The sequence below is a fragment of the Piliocolobus tephrosceles genome, chromosome 5 (genome assembly GCF_002776525.5).
Source record: "Piliocolobus tephrosceles isolate RC106 chromosome 5, ASM277652v3, whole genome shotgun sequence".
NCBI lineage: Eukaryota > Metazoa > Chordata > Mammalia > Primates > Cercopithecidae > Piliocolobus > Piliocolobus tephrosceles.
Genome location: NC_045438.1, coordinates 135,364,406 through 135,382,150, shown reverse-complemented (window position 1 = coordinate 135,382,150; position 17,745 = coordinate 135,364,406). Strand labels below are relative to the sequence as shown.

The 17,745-nt window shown below is 55.0% G+C and overlaps 3 protein-coding genes across 8 annotated transcripts in view; 2 read left to right on the top strand and 1 right to left on the bottom strand.

Annotated features, from left to right (window-relative positions):
- The first annotated feature begins 107 nt into the window (after positions 1–107).
- PHF1 (PHD finger protein 1) lies at positions 108–5,845 on the top strand. Of its 4 annotated transcripts, none has more exons than XR_002731699.3 (15): positions 108–619; positions 1,647–1,821; positions 1,907–1,988; positions 2,095–2,190; positions 2,601–2,701; positions 2,815–2,963; positions 3,141–3,236; positions 3,443–3,511; positions 3,646–3,769; positions 3,880–3,947; positions 4,132–4,236; positions 4,373–4,551; positions 4,642–4,736; positions 4,997–5,077; positions 5,217–5,845. XR_002731699.3 is itself a non-coding variant. In XM_023212516.3 (15 exons), exons 2-15 carry the CDS (start codon positions 1,663–1,665, stop codon positions 5,503–5,505), a joined length of 1,701 nt encoding a protein of 566 aa, XP_023068284.1. In that variant the 5' UTR covers positions 108–619; positions 1,647–1,662; the 3' UTR covers positions 5,506–5,845. The 4 variants fall into 4 exon arrangements, 2 of the variants coding, with proteins under 2 accessions (XP_023068284.1, XP_023068283.1); XM_023212516.3 differs by having other exon boundaries at positions 4,362–4,551; positions 5,000–5,077; XM_023212515.3 differs by having other exon boundaries at positions 4,362–4,551.
- Positions 5,846–5,949: 104 nt separating this feature from the next.
- CUTA (cutA divalent cation tolerance homolog) lies at positions 5,950–7,739 on the bottom strand. 3 transcript variants are annotated; one of them, XM_023212519.2, is made up of 6 exons: positions 7,493–7,739; positions 6,887–7,101; positions 6,657–6,716; positions 6,504–6,549; positions 6,327–6,376; positions 5,950–6,174 (listed from the first exon to the last, which is right to left on the bottom strand). In XM_023212519.2, exons 2-6 carry the CDS (start codon positions 7,072–7,074, stop codon positions 6,048–6,050), a joined length of 471 nt encoding a protein of 156 aa, XP_023068287.1. In that variant the 5' UTR covers positions 7,075–7,101; positions 7,493–7,739; the 3' UTR covers positions 5,950–6,047. The 3 variants fall into 3 exon arrangements, with proteins under 3 accessions (XP_023068287.1, XP_023068285.1, XP_023068286.1); XM_023212517.2 differs by having other exon boundaries at positions 7,368–7,544; XM_023212518.3 differs by lacking the exon at positions 7,493–7,739 and adding an exon at positions 7,280–7,486.
- Positions 7,740–9,599: 1,860 nt separating this feature from the next.
- SYNGAP1 (synaptic Ras GTPase activating protein 1) overlaps positions 9,600–17,745 on the top strand; it is a 36,114-nt gene continuing 27,968 nt past the window's right edge. The window contains exons 1-3 of the mRNA XM_031935702.1: positions 9,600–9,743; positions 13,227–13,348; positions 15,544–15,705. Of these exons, the coding sequence (XP_031791562.1) occupies positions 9,677–9,743; positions 13,227–13,348; positions 15,544–15,705 (351 nt within the window). The 5' untranslated portion in view covers positions 9,600–9,676. The remainder of the gene's footprint in view (positions 9,744–13,226; positions 13,349–15,543; positions 15,706–17,745) is intronic.

Genomic DNA, 17,745 nt, shown 5'->3' with positions numbered 1-17,745 from the left:
CGTGGTGGGGGCATCGAGAAGGGTGAATGGAGGGCGGGGCCGTGAACTGGGGCCGGGGGGCGGGACTTGGAGTGACCATGGGGGGTGGGGCAGTTAACGGATGTGGCATGGGGCGGGGGACCAGTCCGGAGGCGCGCTGCCGGGAGGGGGGATTCCCTCGTGCCCCAAGGGCGAGGGCGAGTCTCAGGTCCGAGGAAGGGGCTGAGGGGATTCCCTCTCCCACCGCGTCCGACTCTTTGCTTCCCAAGCCGCGGAGGGCCTGCCTCTTCCTCGGCGCCCTCCAGGCCTGTCGGAGGTGAGGGAGGTGGGGTGAGGTGGTGCCCGCCCCCCCCTCCGGCTCCTCCTTCCCCCCAGTCCTCCCCTCCCACCACCCTCCCCCCCGACCGGTCCGTCCCTCCCCTCCCTCCCCCCCGCCGCCTCCTCCTCCTGCCGCTGCCGCTGCTTTGGCTGCTGCGTCATACGCCCCAGAGCCGCCGGGACGGAGGGGCTGGGCCTGGGGACCCCCCGGCCTCCGCCTGCACACCCCCCCACGCCCGGACGTGCCCTCTCCGCGCGGGGGACTCGCCTAGGTCTCCTACGTCTGCCCCTGCCCGGCTCCCGGCGGCCCCAGCTGTCACCGGTAAGGAGGCGGCAGGAGGCGCCGGTGGGGGGCAGGGAGCCGGGGGTCGGCGCGGGGCGCGGGCGGGAGAGCCTCGCCGCCTTGGCCTCGGGTCCGAGCTGGGCCGACTCAAGTCCCTTCTCGGACTTGCGGTCCTGGGGAGTGGAGACCGGGACTGGGACACGCCCCCCTCCCGGGGCACTCGGAGAAGTTGTCTAACCCGGGGGCAGGGAGCCCCAAATTTGAGGGTGACCTGACATAACCTGGCACCAGGATGATTGTTCTTAATGAGACACGCAGGCCTGGGGAGACAGCCGTTTCTGCTCTGGAAAACATCTCCAGAAAAGGTCCCAAAACACATCTCTGGGCAACAGCACACCCTAATTATGATACCTCTAAACTGAGTGGTAGCCTTTGCTTCTACAACCGTAATTTCTCCTAAAATTTCAAGGCCAGGATATAATATCCCAGGAGAGCTCTGGAAGCTGGGAAACTAGCAACTAGGTTTGGGGTTGGGGGGAGGGCAGTTACCCGAGGAGAGCCAGTCACTAGAGTTGAAAGAGGACTCAAGAAGCTGGTGATGGGTGCCTGGTGGTTTCCTATCCAGGTGTCTCAGGGATTTGGAGATGGGGGCACAGATCCTTCATTCTTGACGGCAAAATAGGCAAAGAAAATGGGGAAGCTGGCCGGGCGCGGTGGCTCATGCCTGTAATCCCAGCACTTTGGGAAGCTGAGGTGGGTGGATCATGAGGTCAGAAGTTCGAGACCAGTTTGGCCAACATGGCCAACACCCGCTCTCTACTAAAAATATAAAAAATAGCCAGGCGTGGTGGTGGGTACCTTTAATCCCACCTACTTGGGAGGCCGAGGCAGGAGAATTGCCTGAACAGGAAGTGATAGTTGCAGTGAGCCAAGATTGTGCCACTGCACTCCAGCCTGGGCAACAGAGCAAAACTCCATCTCAGGAAAAAAAAAAAAAGAGAAAAAGAAAATGGGGAAGCTTTCTCAGCTTTCATAACCTTCTCCTCCCCATTTCTTTTCTGGCTAGGCCCCCCCAGGATGCAATGGCGCAGCCCCCCCGGCTGAGCCGCTCTGGTACCTCCTCACTTTGGGACCCAGCTTCTCCTGCTCCCACCTCTGGCCCCAGGCCTCGACTTTGGGAGGGTCAAGATGTGCTGGCCAGATGGACTGATGGGCTGCTATACTTGGGTACCATCAAAAAGGTAAGACCTTCTACCTCTGATCATCTTCCTATTCCCCTTATCTAATTCTGGTTCCCATTTCATCCTCTTTGCTCACCCATTCCAGGTGGACAGTGCTAGAGAGGTGTGTCTGGTCCAGTTTGAGGATGATTCGCAGTTTCTGGTTCTATGGAAAGACATTAGCCCTGGTAAGACTAGAGACCTGAGATTGCACATCCCATGGAAAACAAACCTGGCTTAGAGGGGCAGAAAGAGACTTAAGGGCAGGCCCCGTGACACTGTGTTCTCTCACAGCTGCCCTCCCAGGGGAGGAACTCCTCTGTTGTGTCTGTCGTTCTGAGACTGTGGTCCCTGGGAACCGGCTGGTCAGCTGTGAGAAGTGTCGCCATGGTGAGAGAGCAGGTCACCTGAATGGTCTAGCTTGCTCTTCCCTCCAGGATGGTCCTTATGTCACCTGTCATGGCCTTAGTCCCCAAGCCACTGCTCTGGCCAGGCTGCTTAGCCCTATCTTAGTCCTCATCCCCTTTCAGCCCAGGGAGAAGCAGCCATGGAAAGGGGTGGTGTAACCTTTGCAAGCAGAGGATGGTTTAACTGCATCCTTTTTTAACCATATGACCTTGGACAAGTCCCTTAACCTCTAGGAGCCTCAGTTCCCTGACTCATAAAATAAGGATCATGTACCCCCTCATCAAGAACATGGTCAAGGATTAAATGAGATGGGTAAAGACTATTCCTGTCCCAATACCAAGCACACACAGGTGTGCAATAAGTGGTCTACTATTAACATTATCACTCTTCAGCTTATCACCAGGACTGCCATGTTCCCAGGGCTCCAGCCCCTGGAGAGGGAGAGGGCACATCTTGGGTATGCCGCCAGTGTGTCTTTGCGATCGCCACCAAGGTAAAGGCACTTGCCTGTTACCCCTTCCTGTGGGAGCCTCCCATCCACAGCCTCTCGCAAGCCTTTTCCTCTCCCCACCCCTCTGAAGCCATCCACCTGTCCTGTCTCTGCAGAGGGGAGGTGCCCTGAAGAAGGGCCCCTATGCCCGGGCCATGCTGGGTATGAAGCTCTCTCTGCCATATGGACTGAAGGGGCTGGACTGGGATGCTGGACATCTGAGCAACCGACAACAGAGTTACTGTTACTGTGGTGGCCCTGGGGAGTGAGTAATGAGGGGGAGCAGACTGTGGAATGAATGATGTGGTGGTGCCTCCCAGGAAATGAAGGAAAAAGAACAGGATGAGGGTAGCACTCAGGGGGATGGGAGGTAAGTTTAGGGTTTGGGGCAGTTATAGGGAAGGGGGTTTCTGGGGGCCAGAAGTCCTATGTTTCCCCTCAGGTGGAACCTGAAAATGCTGCAGTGCCGGAGCTGCCTGCAGTGGTTCCATGAGGCCTGCACCCAGTGTCTGAGCAAGCCCCTCCTCTATGGGGACAGGTGAGACCAAGGCAGACTCTCCAGAAGCCAAGATGTCCTCTTTCTTCGTGCTCCACCCTCAGTTCCCATGCCCATCTCCACTCCAGTCTCTTCCCAACATCTGCAGCATTACCTCACCTGTTTGCCCCATCCTTGCTTGTGAGTCCTCCAGGGGATGGCATAGTTTTCCTGCGTAAGTGTGTGTTCTTCCTCTTGCCTATGTCCAGGTTCTATGAATTTGAATGCTGTGTGTGTCGCGGAGGCCCTGAGAAAGTCCGGAGACTACAGCTTCGCTGGTGAGCTGGCTTGGGCATGACCTCAGTGTAACTCCACACCCCCAGTATTTTACTCTGTATGCCCCAACCTCGCACCTTGGGACTCCCCTGGCTCTTAAAATGCCTCTGTGGTCTTGGAAACTTTGGTTTTCCAGGGTGGATGTGGCCCATCTTGTCCTGTATCACCTCAGTGTTTGCTGTAAGAAGAAATACTTTGATTTTGATCGTGAGATCCTCCCCTTCACTTCTGAGAATTGGGACAGTTTGCTTCTGGGGGAGGTAAGGGGTAGTGCAGTTTTGGGGGTTGGGATGGGACAGGGAGATGTAGTGGAAAGGGGAAGAGAAGAAATCACTGTTCCCCTGGCCCCATTTTTCTTCATTTCTCCCAGCTTTCAGACACCCCCAAAGGAGAACGTTCTTCCAAGCTCCTCTCTGCTCTCAACAGCCACAAGGACCGGTGAGTTGGAGGGAAGAGGAGTCTAGGATGAGACTCAGAAAGAGATGGAGATTGGAAGCCTGGAAGGGGAGGGGCTTGCAACCCACCTGGAAGACTATGACTGAAAAGGATTGAGGAATGGTGTAAGGAGGAACCTTTTTTTTTAAACAGCACTGACCCTATATCATTTCTCTTCTTGCTCCAGTTTCATTTCAGGGAGAGAGATTAAGAAGAGGAAATGTTTGTTTGGTCTCCATGCTCGGATGCCTCCCCCTGTGGAGCCCCCTACTGGAGATGGAGCACTCACCAGGTCACTGGTCCAGGGGGGATGGGGGAAATTCTTAGGGTGTTAGTGCTGGCGGGTATATGTATAGAGATGGGGAGGTCTTTGGGGTGTCCGGGAGGGGGCTGGGGGGATAAGGAGGCCTCTTACAGCTTCCCTTCAGGGCAGGGCCCTGGGGGAGGGGTCTCACGTCCCCTGGGGAAGCGCCGGAGGCCGGAGCCAGAGCCCCTGAGGAGGAGGCAGAAGGGGAAAGTGGAGGAGCTGGGGCCACCCTCAGCAGTGCGCAATCAGCCCGAGCCCCGGGAGCAGAGGGAGCGGGCTCATCTGCAGAGGGCACTGCAGGTACCGGGGCAGGGGGAACCCTATGGAGCAAATGGTGGGGTGTGGGAAGGAGTCAAGGATTACCTCTCAGTCCTTTGCCCCCTCTTCTAGGCCTCAGTGTCTCCACCATCCCCCAGCCCTAACCAGAGTTACCAGGGCAGCAGCGGCTACAACTTCCGGCCCACAGATGCCCGCTGCCTGCCCAGGTCAGTGCTCCGCTGCCCCTCCTCCACAAAATATGCTCCCATTTATTCACATCTTCTGGACTTTCTCACCCAGAATTCCTTTCCCTCTCCCCCTTGGCTACCCACTTCTTGGCCTAGACCAACTTCTAGAACTAGTGTCTGGTAGCCAGTATTCTGGGGAAGGGAGTCCCTTGTGGATAGTGTTTGAGCTCTGCACTTCCCCGGGGGAGAAGGTCCTGTTCCCCCGCTTCAGGTCCTGACTTGCCCCACTCCAACCCCAGCAGCCCCATCCGGATGTTTGCTTCCTTCCACCCTTCTGCCAGCACCGCAGGGACCTCTGGGGACGGTGAACCCCCAGACAGGTGAGATTCTATCTTCTATTACCAGCGATGCTCCTCTTCCCCTCTATGTGCTCAAGGCTCTTAGTCTCTAACACTGTTTCTCTGATTCACATGTGCTCTCCATTTCTGCCCATTTCTTACAATTGCCTTCTCTCCCTAGGTCACCCCTGGAACTTCACATTGGTTTCCCCACAGACATCCCTAAAAATGCCCCCCACTCGATGACTGCCTCATCTTCCTCAGTCTCATCCCCATCCCCAGGTCTTCCTAGACGCTCAGCACCCCCTTCTTCCCTGTGCCGTAGTTTGTCTCCTGGGACTGGGGGAGGAGTCCGAGGTGGGGTTGGCTACCTGTCCCGAGGGGACCCTGTCCGGGTCCTTGCTCGGAGAGTACGGCCTGATGGCTCTGTGCAGTACCTGGTTGAGTGGGGAGGAGGGGGCATCTTCTGAACAGCTTGCCTCTGCCCACCTCCCCATTCACACACACCGGCACTTTCATACCCTGACCTCTGACCTCACCTACAGCTGGGATGTACCTGGAGAGATAGGGGGTAGTTCTCCCTACTGCCCAGGCTGGAATCCAAGAGTGGGGGGTGGGGAAGAGGCTCTCTTCTCTACCCTCCTTCATGATTCCTGACCCCTCCATCCTTCCCATTTCCTTTGATGTTATTTTGTTACAGCTTTTTAAATATTTTTTAAAATTATTTAACCCCTGGGGGCAGAGACTGAGGAGGGAGGATGATAAGGGATCCCGGACTCTGTATGATTGAAATAAAGAGAAATAAATCTAGCAGCTCGGAGTCATTCTGAAAGATGTAGAGAATACAGGGACTAGAAGCACTTATATTCTCCCAACAAATTTGCATACATGACAAGGAAAAAACAGGCAAAAGGCAGAAAGACCTAAAGACAGGATTTATTGGGGGCCCGGTCATCACCTGGAAGTCAGAAGGCATTGAGTATCAAGGGGATCACGGCAGGAACAGGGCTCATCATGGCAGGACTGTGCTGGAGTCAGAAACTGACTCTGTGACCTGGCGCACCCACTGCAGGTATGGAAAGTTCCCCTGTTCCACAGGCAATGCAATTACCTCAGCCACTTCGTAAGGGTGCACAGAACTACAAGATAGGTGGGTGGGGGAAGGGGATTACTCAAAGATTTACCTAAAGGAACCCGCTCCCTCGCGCAAGCAAGTCACATCCCCACAGTACACACCCTCAGTACATCCCCACAGTACACACCCTCACCCCATACATCTCAAAGTTCTCACCGAACAAAATCTGTCAAAGCCGGGACCAAGGAACTTTGGGTTTTAATCATCTAAGGGACAAAGATAAATATGGTTGACTCAAGGAGTGGGACTGAGTTCAGTTTCTCAGAAGAGGGGTAAGGGCTAAAGGGGTCAGGGATTGGGGACATTTTGTTGGGTGGGGGAAATGTTTCTCACCATCAGCACCTCACTGTCTTCCTCGATCTTCCCTTTCCACTCATAGCTGAAAGGTCAGAGGGGGAGAGTTGTGAGGAGCAAAGAATGTCCCCCAGGAAAGACGTTCCCAGTCAGCTCCCACAGTTAGGTTAACCCCCAACTCCTATGACTCACATGGATGTAATCTGAGGGATGAGGTTGACGCAGGCTGCTAGGCGCTTCTCCACCACAGCCCTGGAGTGAAGAGACAGCCCCATTCAGAGTGCCCCATGACCCCAATTTTTGTACTGGCAGCCCAGAGACAGGCTTCCAGAGCTGAAGAGAGGAGAAAGCGGCACTCTTCTGCCCCACCCCCAACTCTCCCTTCATGATCATCCTTTCTCGCTGAACATCGAGGTCCCTACCTGGCGATCTCCTTGGCGACCTTCTCGTTGGGGCAAGTGACAAAGGCTGCAGACACCGAGCCCGGAACGTAGCCGGAGCCGGAATCCGAGGCCGGCGGGGGCTGGGTCGGAGGGCTTCCAGAGGCCATGGTCAGCAGGGCTCGGGGTAGCAACAAAAGGCGGGAGGCCACAGGCAGCAGCGCCGGCATCCAAACAAAAGACAGGAGCAGAGAAGCCTGAGAGCAGGAGGCGAATTCGATCTCTCCTCACCAACAGCCCAGGAAATTACACCCAGGGAAGCCTTGGCTTAGATACTCAGGCTCTGCCCTCCCGCTGATGTACCCCGAAAAAGAATGCCCCTGAAGGTGGGAGAGAAACTTGGAAAAGTAAAGCAAAGGCTCATTTCACTCACACCTTAGGGGGCCAACCTCTGGGATTTGGGGTGCAGGTAGCGGTCGAGGCTTCGAGGACCGGAAGGGGCGGGACGGGGCCGGTCACTCACCACTCCGCCGAGCAGGACCGCGGGAGCCCGCCCCCTACTCATGCGGCCTACGCTGGTAGAGGAGAGTCGATCTCAAAAGCCACACGTCACACGGAGAAACAACCCCAGGAAGAGCGGCCTCTTACCTGGGTGGCAGCCACGTGATAAGAAAACAGCGCGCACCATGTGACAGCAGAAGGGGGACCACCCGCGCTTCCAGAGCCAGCCAATCCTGGCCCTCTCGTGGCGCGGTTTGCCCGCCTCCTGATGAGGGAGGAGCGATGGGAGACTTGACCAATCGACCGCCGGATCTGCAGACGTGCGCGGAAATGGCACGCCCGTTTCCGTGTGAACCCGAAACTACCACTTGCTGGCTGAGGAGAGCCGCTGCGGCGTTCCACTGTCACATGAGGGGGCCGGTCCTCTCCGGCGGCGGCACTCAGTGAGTGACGCCAAGTGGCCAATCACAGGCCAGCCCCGCAGGCCACGTGAGGCAAGAGCTGGCTCCAGGAAAGGAGGGGGCCGGAGACCCCGCATAGTCGATGCGTCAGGCTGTGGTGTGGGGAGTCATTCTTAAACCCCACAATGTGCCTAACCTCCCCTGCACTGTTTCCGAGGCCTTAAGGTGTGGGAGGGTCTGAGAAAGACCCTTCACCCCAACCTCAGGGGTTAAGAGAGCGCCCCCTGCCCTTTTAGTTGGGACAGAGATATGCCTGGGTTTGGGAATGAACAACGGTCATCTAGAAGCCCGCTGTCCCTGGGTAGCGGGGAGTGATTAGGCAGGCACGGGCATGGCACGACAATAGCTAGGTGAGGAAAGATGCATTTTAAAACAGAGCGAGACCCTGTAAATGGGGTAGAGGATGGTGAAAATGGGGCCTAGCCATCTTAATTGAAAACCCAAAGCTTGAGACAGACTACTGAATCAGAGGGAAGGAGAACGAGGGCTGCAGGATGGGGACAGTGGTGATGGTCCTTCTGTCCCCTCTTCCCTGCCTATTCCACTCCCCAGGATTGGTCCACCTCTCAGCCTTGGGTCTCCTTTCCCTAACCCATCCCCTGAGGAGCCAGGACCTGCCCTACATAACTTCCCTGGGGCCCAAGCACATCCTGTGACCCAAAAATGGAGAGAGGGGCCAATGAGAGGCAGAGAGATGGGAGGAGGCGCAGAGAAAAAAGCTCTTGCCACTGCCCCCACCCAATATTTCCCCTCCCTTCAAGGTCTGAGGTCATTGGTCTGGTGGTGGGGATGCCTCGGAGTTTCCCAGGCTGACGTCAGGGTTCTACCTCTCGGAGGTTCTAGGGCAGGGAAGTGGGGAGGGGAGGTTCCCTGAGATCTCTGTCTTTGAGTTTGGAGTTTGTCTCTGAGATGGATTTCGGAGGGGTCTTTCAGTATTTGTGTGAAGATCTTTCTTAGGACTGAGTTTCCTTTTATGTTTTTGGTTTGGGGGGTTTCTATGTTTCAGGGTCTGTGGTTGCACTCTGAGGTCTTTCGAAGTCTTCTTCATGAATTTTGGGTCTCTGAGTTGTCCACCTCCGGACCAGCTGAGGTCTCTCTCTATCTCCCCTTAAATCTGGAGTGTCTCTGTCTCTGAGTTATCAGTCTCTGAGATCTGAGTCTGGGGTCTCTCTCTAGGTCTGAGTTCTCTAAGCTCTAATTCTACATCTGGCTCTTTCTGAATCTGGGCCTCATCTTTTTCTGAGTCTAGGTCTCAGATCCTGGTCCCTGAAATCACCATCTCAGGGTCTGGAGTCTAAGATGTCTGTGGGTATGGAGAACCCTTTTGAGACTGGATTCTCAGATTTTGATCTTGGGTTCCTCTCTCTGGGGAATCTGGGGTCGTTTTTTCCTCAAATCAGGAGTCTCTTCTCCTCTAGATTTTGGGCCTGTGTCTCAAATTAACCCACGGTGGGGGGTGGTGAAGTATCTTTCTCTGTGGGTCTAGGGTCTCTCTCTCAGGGTCTGGGGTCTGCATCTTTAGCACCTCTGTCTTTCTCTGGTGTGTTTTTGAGTCAGGGGTCTCTCTCTCTCACAATCTGGGCCTCCCTGAGTAGGGGTGGGGGCTGCATAGTCTCTCCCTCCTCCTCCTCCTCCTGCTCTCTTAGCTCTCGCTCGCTCCCCCGCCCCCCCTCTCTCTCGGCTGCCGCTGCTGCCGTTGGCTCTTATTCTCCTCCTCCTCCTCCTCTCTCCTCCTCTCTGCTTCTCTCTGCTCCTCTCTCCTCCTCTCTCCTCCTCCTCCTCCTCCACCTCCTCCTCCTTCTCCCCCTCTTTCTCCCCCTCTTTCTCTCTTCTTTCTCCCCCGTCCCCCCGCCCCCTCCCCCCAGGCCTGATGAGCAGGTCTCGAGCCTCCATCCATCGGGGGAGCATCCCCGCGATGTCCTATGCCCCCTTCAGAGGTACGTGGTGGGGGGAGGGGGAGGGCCATATGGGGGGCAACAGGGGGAGGGGCAGGGGGCGGGGGAGAGTCGGGGCCAAGGGAGGGGAGCGGCTGAAATGGAGAGAGAGGGGAGGACCGGGAAGGCAGGGGTGGGAGCAACCGGGAAGGAGGGATTGGAGGCCAGAGGGATAGGGATAGATAAGGGACGGAGGGGCCAGGAAATGGGCCTTGAAAGGGGGCTGAAGGGAAAATGATGAAGGGGAAAGAAAGCGCCAGAAAGGGGTGGGAAGGTAGAAGGATTGGGCTGGGGAAAAAGCTGCAGAAATAATTTGGGGGTGGGAGCTGAGTGATGAAGAAAACATCAAGGAAATAGAGGGACAGAGTCTTGGGAGAGGGGCTAGGAGGGAGAAATGAAAACATAGGGGCGAAAAGAGAAGCCAAGAAGATGTGGGGGGAGAATTTGGGGGGGGACTCAGAGTATGGTAAGGGGTGGAAAAAGAGAGGAGGATGGAGGGAGAGAAGGGGCCAGATGGAGAGAGAGGGAGGCAGTGGGGGGCGGGGGGATGGAGGGTCCAGATGGAGGGAAGAGAGAAGAGAGATGGAATGGTGGGGGAGGGGAGACCAGGACAGGGGGAGGGCCAAATTATGTGTGCTTGGTGGGGTGGCAATATAAGTAAAATTAAGTGATGGGAGTAGGGGACAGGTTAGGATCCTGCCCCAGACTCTGACCCTCTTAAAGGCTCTTGACCAGTGAAATGTAACCTCTGGGGTCTCAATGCTGTCTTCACTTCATCACTTTTACCCCCTTCCCCCACCCCTCCAATCCTTATTTCCATTCCCCCTCCCTCCTCTGCTGTCCATCACCTATATCTTTCCCCCAATATGGTGTCCGTTCGTTATATGAGTCCCCCTTCTGTCCTTCCCCTATATCAGTCCCCTCTCTGGTGTCCTTTGCCTCTCTCTATCTCTTTTCTATGTGGTCACTCCCTTATATCTCTATCGCTTCTCTACTAGTCTGTCTTGACCCCTTGTCATAGCCCCCCCATTAGGTCTGCCTCCTTTGCTCTGACACATGTCCAGTCCAGCCCTTCAGGTGTATTCCCTTGCCCCTAGGCATTTACCATCATTTCTGCCTCCTTTTCTTTTATATCTACTCCTATTATTTGTCCCCCAGACCATTCCTTGTCACCACAAGTCTGTGCCTACCCACTTTCCCTTAATACCTCAACTCTTATTATCATTTCTCTTTTCTTGTCTCCTCTACTTATTGGGGTGTTGGAGATTTGGGGTACAAAGACACAGGTTTTGATGATTAGAACAAGGGATCCCCATCTCAGCCCTTAAGGGATTTCTCATGCTAGTAAAAATTTTCCCTTTCTCAGTCATGTTCCTCTGCCTCTTGCATCTGCCTCCCAGAATCATTCTTCACCAAGTCCAGACAGTGTGTGTGTGTGTTTCTAGAGTTGTTCCTAAGTTCCCTGCTGCCAGGAGAAAGATGCCCTCTGAAGTCTAACCTGCCTCCCTTGGCTGCAGCCTGAACCAGCCCTTTCCCAGGATGCTTATGTGTATCAACAGATTTCTCTTCTGAGTATACCAAGCGTCTAAGTGCGGTAGGCATGTTTTCAGCAATGTCTGTAGTTTCAGAGGCTAGGTATTGGTGATCGTTGTATCTAGAGAACATTAGTCAGTCTCTGGAAATGGGTTGAGATAGAGTTTCAAAGTATTGTGGTTTCTAGATGGTGGACATTCTGAGGGTTCATCGCTCACTGTGATCTGGAGGCTGGGTAAATTTGAGAGATATATTTATAGACAGAAAAGGGCTGAATTTGCAAAATTCTGCTATTCAGTGCATTCTGATGGAATGAAGCTCAAAGACCAGTTCTCCTGCAATATACTCATGGTTATCCCATAAAGGTGACAGAGTTTGATCTTTTTTTCCATCTAAAATCTGATACCTTAAGCTAATTTCTCTTTGCTGTCACCAATATGACATCTCTCTTACTTCAATAGGGCCTGTGTGGCATTGGGGTTTAAAAGAGAGGCAGTTGCAGGAAGAGCGGCATGGCAAGAACAACACAATTGGGGAAGGAGGACTCTGGGCTCATCTCAGCCATGGGCGACACTTGGTCTACTATTCTCTCTTCTGAAAGTTTTTTTTTTTTTTTTTTTTTTTTGAGACAGAGTCTTGCTCTGCCGCCGCCCAGGCTGGAGTGCAGTGGCCGGCTCTCAGCTCACTGCAAGCTCTGCCTCCCGGGTTCAGGCCATTCTCCTGTCTCAGCCTCCCGAGTAGCTGGGACTACAGGCGCCCGCCTCGTCGCCCGGCTAGTTTTTTGTATTTTTTAGTAGAGACGGGGTTTCACTGTATTAGCCAGGATGGTCTCGATCTCCTGACCTCATGATCCGCCCGTCTCGGCCTCCCAAAGTGCTGGGATTACAGGCTTGAGCCACCGCGCCCGGCTTGAGCCACCGCGCCCGGCCTCTTCTGAAAGTTTTGTTCCCATCTCCAGCTCTCATCTTTGGAGGCCCCTCTATGTCACCAGGCCTGGATATTCCATTCTTTCCCCCTGACCTCTTTCTTCCTCAAGCTCTTCACTGTGCCTTGGGAAGGCTCCTGACCTATGGAGTGGCTTCCATCCTGTCCATTGAGACTAGGTGGGGTGTGAGGTGGTGGGGGCAGTGTTGAATCTCTGGACACTGAATGGGGGAAGAGACAAATTTGGTCTCTACTCGTCCAAACAAGGGCATATTTCCCACATTCTGCCCTGGCCCCTCCACGGCCAGATGCCGACAAAAGCCATCTTCTCCTTACCACCAGAAGAACCAGAACTTTCCCTAAAGGATGAACAGGGTTGAACTGGGGAGGAGGGCACAGAGAAGGGAGAGTTGGGAGGGCAGACCCTCTCATGTCTCTGACTCTGTGAACAGCTAAGCTCCCTGACTTCCTGTTTTCTAGATATTTAGCCCTCTGAATCTCATGATCCCAGTGTTCCTACACACACACCCCATCCTTCTTTCCCACAGCTGTGTAGCTTTCCTCATACTCTTTTATAGAGGGATGGTGCCACCTTCCAAGTCCTTGTCTTCTGCAGCTATTTGGATGCCTTCCTCTACCCAGATATCTGACACCAACTTCTGTTTTTCTCGTCCCAATTTTGTGGCATCTCCACCTTATTTTCCTGAAGTAGATGGAGAGCTCCTTCTTCTTTCTCTGTCCCCAAATGTGTACCTTCTCTGTCGTATAATTCACATCCCTGAACCTCTGCATTTCTTCCCCCAAGTCTCCAGAGCCTTCTGTGATGTGATCCTCTCCTCTTTTGCCCTATGTATAAATGCTTGTCTTGTGTTCCTTTAGAGTTGCCAGGTGCCTCACTTTCAACTGTGATCTCCTGAAGGCCGGTGGGGTCCCCTTCTCACTTTGCGGACTCTCTTCTTGCCATTTTAGGCCTCTGCTTCCAAATGCATAGAGCCTCCCTTACTGTTTCTGTGTGTCTCTATTCCCCAGATGTACGGGGACCCTCTATGCACCGAACCCAATATGTTCATTCCCCGTATGACCGTCCTGGTTGGAACCCTCGGTTCTGCATCATCTCGGGGAACCAGCTGCTCATGCTGGATGAGGATGAGGTGAGTGGGGTGAGAAGGCTGGGGAAAGGCATGTGGGAGAATGGGGAGGGTCCTCATTAGTGAAGGGGAGAGAGACACAAAGAAGGCAGACAAAGAAGAAGCATTTGCAAATCGCAGGAGGGTGGCCACTGAGACTTGGGTTGGAGTGTGACAAGAGGGGTAGTCATCCTCTCACTTTGGGAAGGGAGTCTTTGAGGGTTATGAACTGTGTTGGGGAGGAGATGTGGTTCTGAAGATTTTGGGGTTGGGGGGCCTCCTGTTTTCACACTGTCTATATTGTAGGATAGGTTAGAATGGGGAAGGGGAGCTGAAAGGTTTGGAGAAGGGGTGAAGACATGGAAAGCCCTCCCCACCAAAGTAATCTTCAGGACCCCTCTCTGCTTTGTCCACTGAGCAAGACTCCCAGTCCTTTCTCCATCAGGGGGCAGAGTGCAAGGAGGATAAATTGCAGGACCCAGAGAAAAGGCAGGGGATAGAGGAGGTTTTCGGTAGCTGAAGGGTAATGGGAGAGAAGACCGAGGTCAGTGGATCTTGGCATGATGGGGGTGAAGACTGGGAGGGTGACTGAGATCAAGGTTTAGAGAGACACTGAGAGGGCTTCTGCAAGGGAATGGTTGGACATCAGGAAGGAATATAAGGGAGGGGAACTGGGAGTATGTGGAGTTATCTAAAGGAGTAGGAGTGGAGTAGGGGCAGGGACTAGCCAGAGTAAAGGAGATGAAATGGACAGAGGCCTCTTATGGAAGGTGGTGGCCAGGTATGGAGATCTGAGAGCCAGGGGAGTGTGGGTTCTGATTTGGGAGCTGGGTCAGTAGGAGTGTCCATTGAAGGAAATAGAGGATGAAAACTGGAAGGGTACCCCATAAGTGTGAGTCAGGGAATGGGGGTGATTTGGGGGACAAGTTTAAAGAATAGTAGGGTAGCTTGGAAAACCAAACGTGATGAGAAATGGGCCCTGAAAGTTGTCGGGAATAGTGTGATGAGGAAGGGTTAGAATTTGAGTCAGGGCTAACTACAGTGTCAAGGGACCTGTGGGAGTAGGTAAGAGTGTGGAGAGATGGCTGGGTAGACAGCTTCCAGGCCACAGAGTAAAGTAGAGGTGTTAAGGAGAGGATATGGTGACTTTGAAAGGGGAAGTGGTTTGGGGAGTCTAAGTTTTGGACACCATTGGGAGAGATTTGAGTGACTGTGGTCAAACCCCTCGATCAAGGTTTGGAGTCTGTAGGAGAAATGGGGGAAACTGGAACTAAGAGTGGGGACTGTTATAGGGATGAAGTGGGAAGACAATGGATTGGGGTAATGAAGGAATGACAGAGATAGGGACAGACTGAAGGGATCAGTGGCCAGCAAGCTGAGGGGCAATAGGAATGGCCAGTCTGGAGTAGGAAGGGCATGTGTGTGGGAGGGGGAGTAGATGGAACTGGGAAAATGAGCAGCCTGAACAGACACAGGGAGTTGCAACTGGATGGGTGGTGGAACTGGGGCTGGGAGATAGTGAGGGGTCTGTTCCTGTGGCTCTTGATAGAGGTGGAGGAGACTGCAGGGGTGGAGGTGTATGGCGGTAGGGATGGAGGTGGACAGGGGGAGTGGGGTGTGAAGCTTAGGGAAAGGTGATGGCTGAGGGGAAGAAGGGAACTGAGAGATGTTGGGTCGGGTGATGCAAGGAGATGAAAGGTGGGGGAAGGTGACCAGGCCCTCTAGGGGGAGGGGAGGTTGGGTCCCAGTCTGGCCGCAAGCCGGGCCGTGGGAGGGAGACAAGCTGTGGATCCTGATTATAAATGCAGCTTCTGCTACCCCCGTGACAGGCTCGGAGGGAGAGAAGGGGGTAAGGGAGGTGGGAGGTTGGGAGGAAAGCAGGGAGAATGGAGGAACTGAAGGTCAAGGGAAAACTGGATTCAGGAAGTAGCTAACTTCTGGAGTTGCAGAAGAGCTGAGTAGGGTTTGGGAGAATTCTCAGGAAGGTGTTTCAAGACAAATGGAGGGAGAAAAGAGGGTGGGACGGGAAGCAATGAGAGAGAGACTGGGGGAGAGAAGGGAGAGATCCAGTCACCAAGTGTGGAGGGGCGGGGGCAGAAGGTGGGCAGCCTTAGGCGGGAAAGGGAGGCCCGCCCTTCCTGGGAGGGGGCGGAGGGGGGTAGAGGGAGGGAAAGGGCGGCGTGGGCCAGGGAGATCTGAGACACCCCCACCTCCCCTAGATACACCCCCTACTGATCCGGGACCGGAGGAGCGAGTCCAGTCGCAACAAACTGCTGAGACGCACAGTCTCCGTGCCGGTGGAGGGGCGGCCCCACGGCGAGCATGGTACGGCGGCCGAGCAGGCTCTCAAGCCCTGGACAGGCGAGGGGAGAGGGCTGAAGGTGGACGGGGCTGGCGGGGCGGGGGCGTCGGGGAGCTGAGGGAGCTGGCCGGGGGCGGGAGAAGGTGGAGACAAAGTCTCGCTTCCCGAGGGGAGATGGCGCCCTCCTCTGGAAGGTGGAGCGGGACAGGGGCTGTGGGTGAGAGGCCCCTGTAGGTCCTCGCTCGGCTTCGCTCCCTTTCTCCTCTCCAGCAGTGAAGTTTGACTATTTTCCTGGTGCTTGTAAAAATAGTCTCCTTAGATCTTTAGCTTCCAGTCCGTGTGTTCCTGCCCCTGCCCCTCCCAGCCCCTGGTCTGGGATCTTGGAAAGAATGACCTAGTTCCTGCCCTCCCCCCAGACCTCTGCCCCACCCCTATGCTCCTGATTCTTCTTCCGGACCTTCAGTCCTTGAGGTCTCCTTCTTTTCTTGCCCCCTTTTTTCCTCCTCTCATCAGCTGCTTCTATTTTCTGCAATTGTATCACCCCCTTTCTCTTTCCTCCCTGATTTCTCTTATTTTCTGTACCCCTCTTGATTACCCCGTCCCTCCTCTCTGCTCCCGGCGAAAGTCCATCAGACTCCCATCTCATCTCCTTTCTGTCTGTAGAGCTATCTGCTCGGTCTGTCTCTCCAACTCTCTCCCTCTCTCCATCTGTCTCTTCCCCTCCCTCCCCCTTTCTGCCCCCCCAACCCCCTCTTTAGTCATTTAAAAAAAGATTTTTGTCTTCCTGAGAAGTTCGCTTAAAAGGTTTCCATGGGAACAGTGAGGGGAGATGAAGGCAGAGAACAGAGATCTGCAGCCAAGGTGCAGAGAGACGCCCTCAGCCCCCGGAAACCCCCTCGTCACTGCCCCCTTCCACTGCATTTCCCTTCCCGGACCCAGCGATCCAGGTTTCCCATTCCTCCAACCCCCGGGTGACCCCTTTTTCCCACCAGCTCCCCCTCCCCTCAGGAATTCAGGCTACCAGTTTCTTTCCCTTAGAGAGCCGGTGACCTGTCCCCATCCGTTGGCTCCTTCCAGCCTTCTGATAGGTCCAGGCCCTACTAGTCTTGTGGGCCGGTTTGGGGACCTTGGGTGGGTGGGTGGGTGGGTGGTCAGGGATGTGTGTCATTGTCATGGAAACCCCATACCATGGGGGTGTGTGGGTAGCACATTCTCTGTGAGGCAAAGTCAGGTGCTGGTGGAATGTATACAGAGAATGTGTGTGATGTCTGTCACATCTGTGGGTATATGTATATGTGTGTATGTCATGTTCGTGTCTGGGGAAGATGTGTGTGTTTGTGTGCACGTGTGTATACCTGCGTTTCCAGGCCAGAATGGTCACATGCTCACAGAGCATGTTTATCATGTGTCCTGTGGTTGGCAGATCTGCCCACTTATTCCCCATCTTTCTCCTTATCCTGAGTCTCAGGGTCTAGGGGTCTCTGGCGGGGGTCTCCCGTGTGTTTTGGGTGGGGACACCGTGTGTGTTTGGAGTTGAGGTGGCACGTGGAGGTTGCTGTATTGGGGTTCACTAGAGGCTGGGAGGGGTTCCAGGGGCATATGTATTTGGGGGGAGGGCTTAGTGAAAGTTGATAGGGGGTGAACATTTAGGGTCTTCAGGAAAACATGGAATGTGTAAAGGGCATAGAGGATGTGCAGTGGACACGGGTCGTTGGAACCTTGGGGACTTGGCTATGCAAAGGTGTTTGCTGAGGCTGTGGACTCTCCAGCCCGGGAGAGGTCGCCGGACCTTTGAGGGGCATTGGAATCCAGGGCTCCTCCTCTGCTGGGTGGAGCCGCGAACCCTCGCTCTCTCCGCGGTTTTGTGTGTGTGGGGGGGTCCTGCTCAGGAGGGGATGGTGGGTGGCCTGGTTTGTTTTGGGGGTCCCCTTGCCCCCCTCCCCCGTCTCTCTCGCGCTGTCTCCGGGCGACGGGGCTCGTGACAGAGGCGGCCACGGCAGCAGCGGTCGCCTAGCAACGGCGGCGGGGCCCGGGCAACGGCGGCAGCGGCGGGAGCGGCGGCGGAGGGAGCCGTTCCCGCGGCCGTCACCGCGCGGCCGTCCCGGCCGTCCCGGGCCCC

What these genes read in the sequence shown, in the direction of transcription:
- PHF1 (XM_023212515.3), top strand. Translation starts at nt 1,663, where the DNA reads ATGGCGCAGCCCCCCCGGCTGAGCCGCTCTGGTACCTCCTCACTTTGG. An exon ending in CGGAGACTACAGCTTCGCTG is followed by an intron (nt 3,512 to 3,645) that starts GTGAGCTGGCTT and finishes TTGGTTTTCCAG; the next exon opens with GGTGGATGTGGCCCATCTTG. An exon ending in GACGGTGAACCCCCAGACAG is followed by an intron (nt 5,078 to 5,216) that starts GTGAGATTCTAT and finishes TTCTCTCCCTAG; the next exon opens with GTCACCCCTGGAACTTCACA.
- CUTA (XM_023212517.2), bottom strand. Translation starts at nt 7,409, where the DNA reads ATGAGTAGGGGGCGGGCTCCCGCGGTCCTGCTCGGCGGAGTG. An exon ending in CGGTCCTGCTCGGCGGAGTG is followed by an intron (nt 7,102 to 7,367) that starts GTGAGTGACCGG and finishes TCCTGCTCTCAG; the next exon opens with GCTTCTCTGCTCCTGTCTTT. An exon ending in ATCCCTCAGATTACATCCAT is followed by an intron (nt 6,550 to 6,656) that starts GTGAGTCATAGG and finishes CTGACCTTTCAG; the next exon opens with CTATGAGTGGAAAGGGAAGA.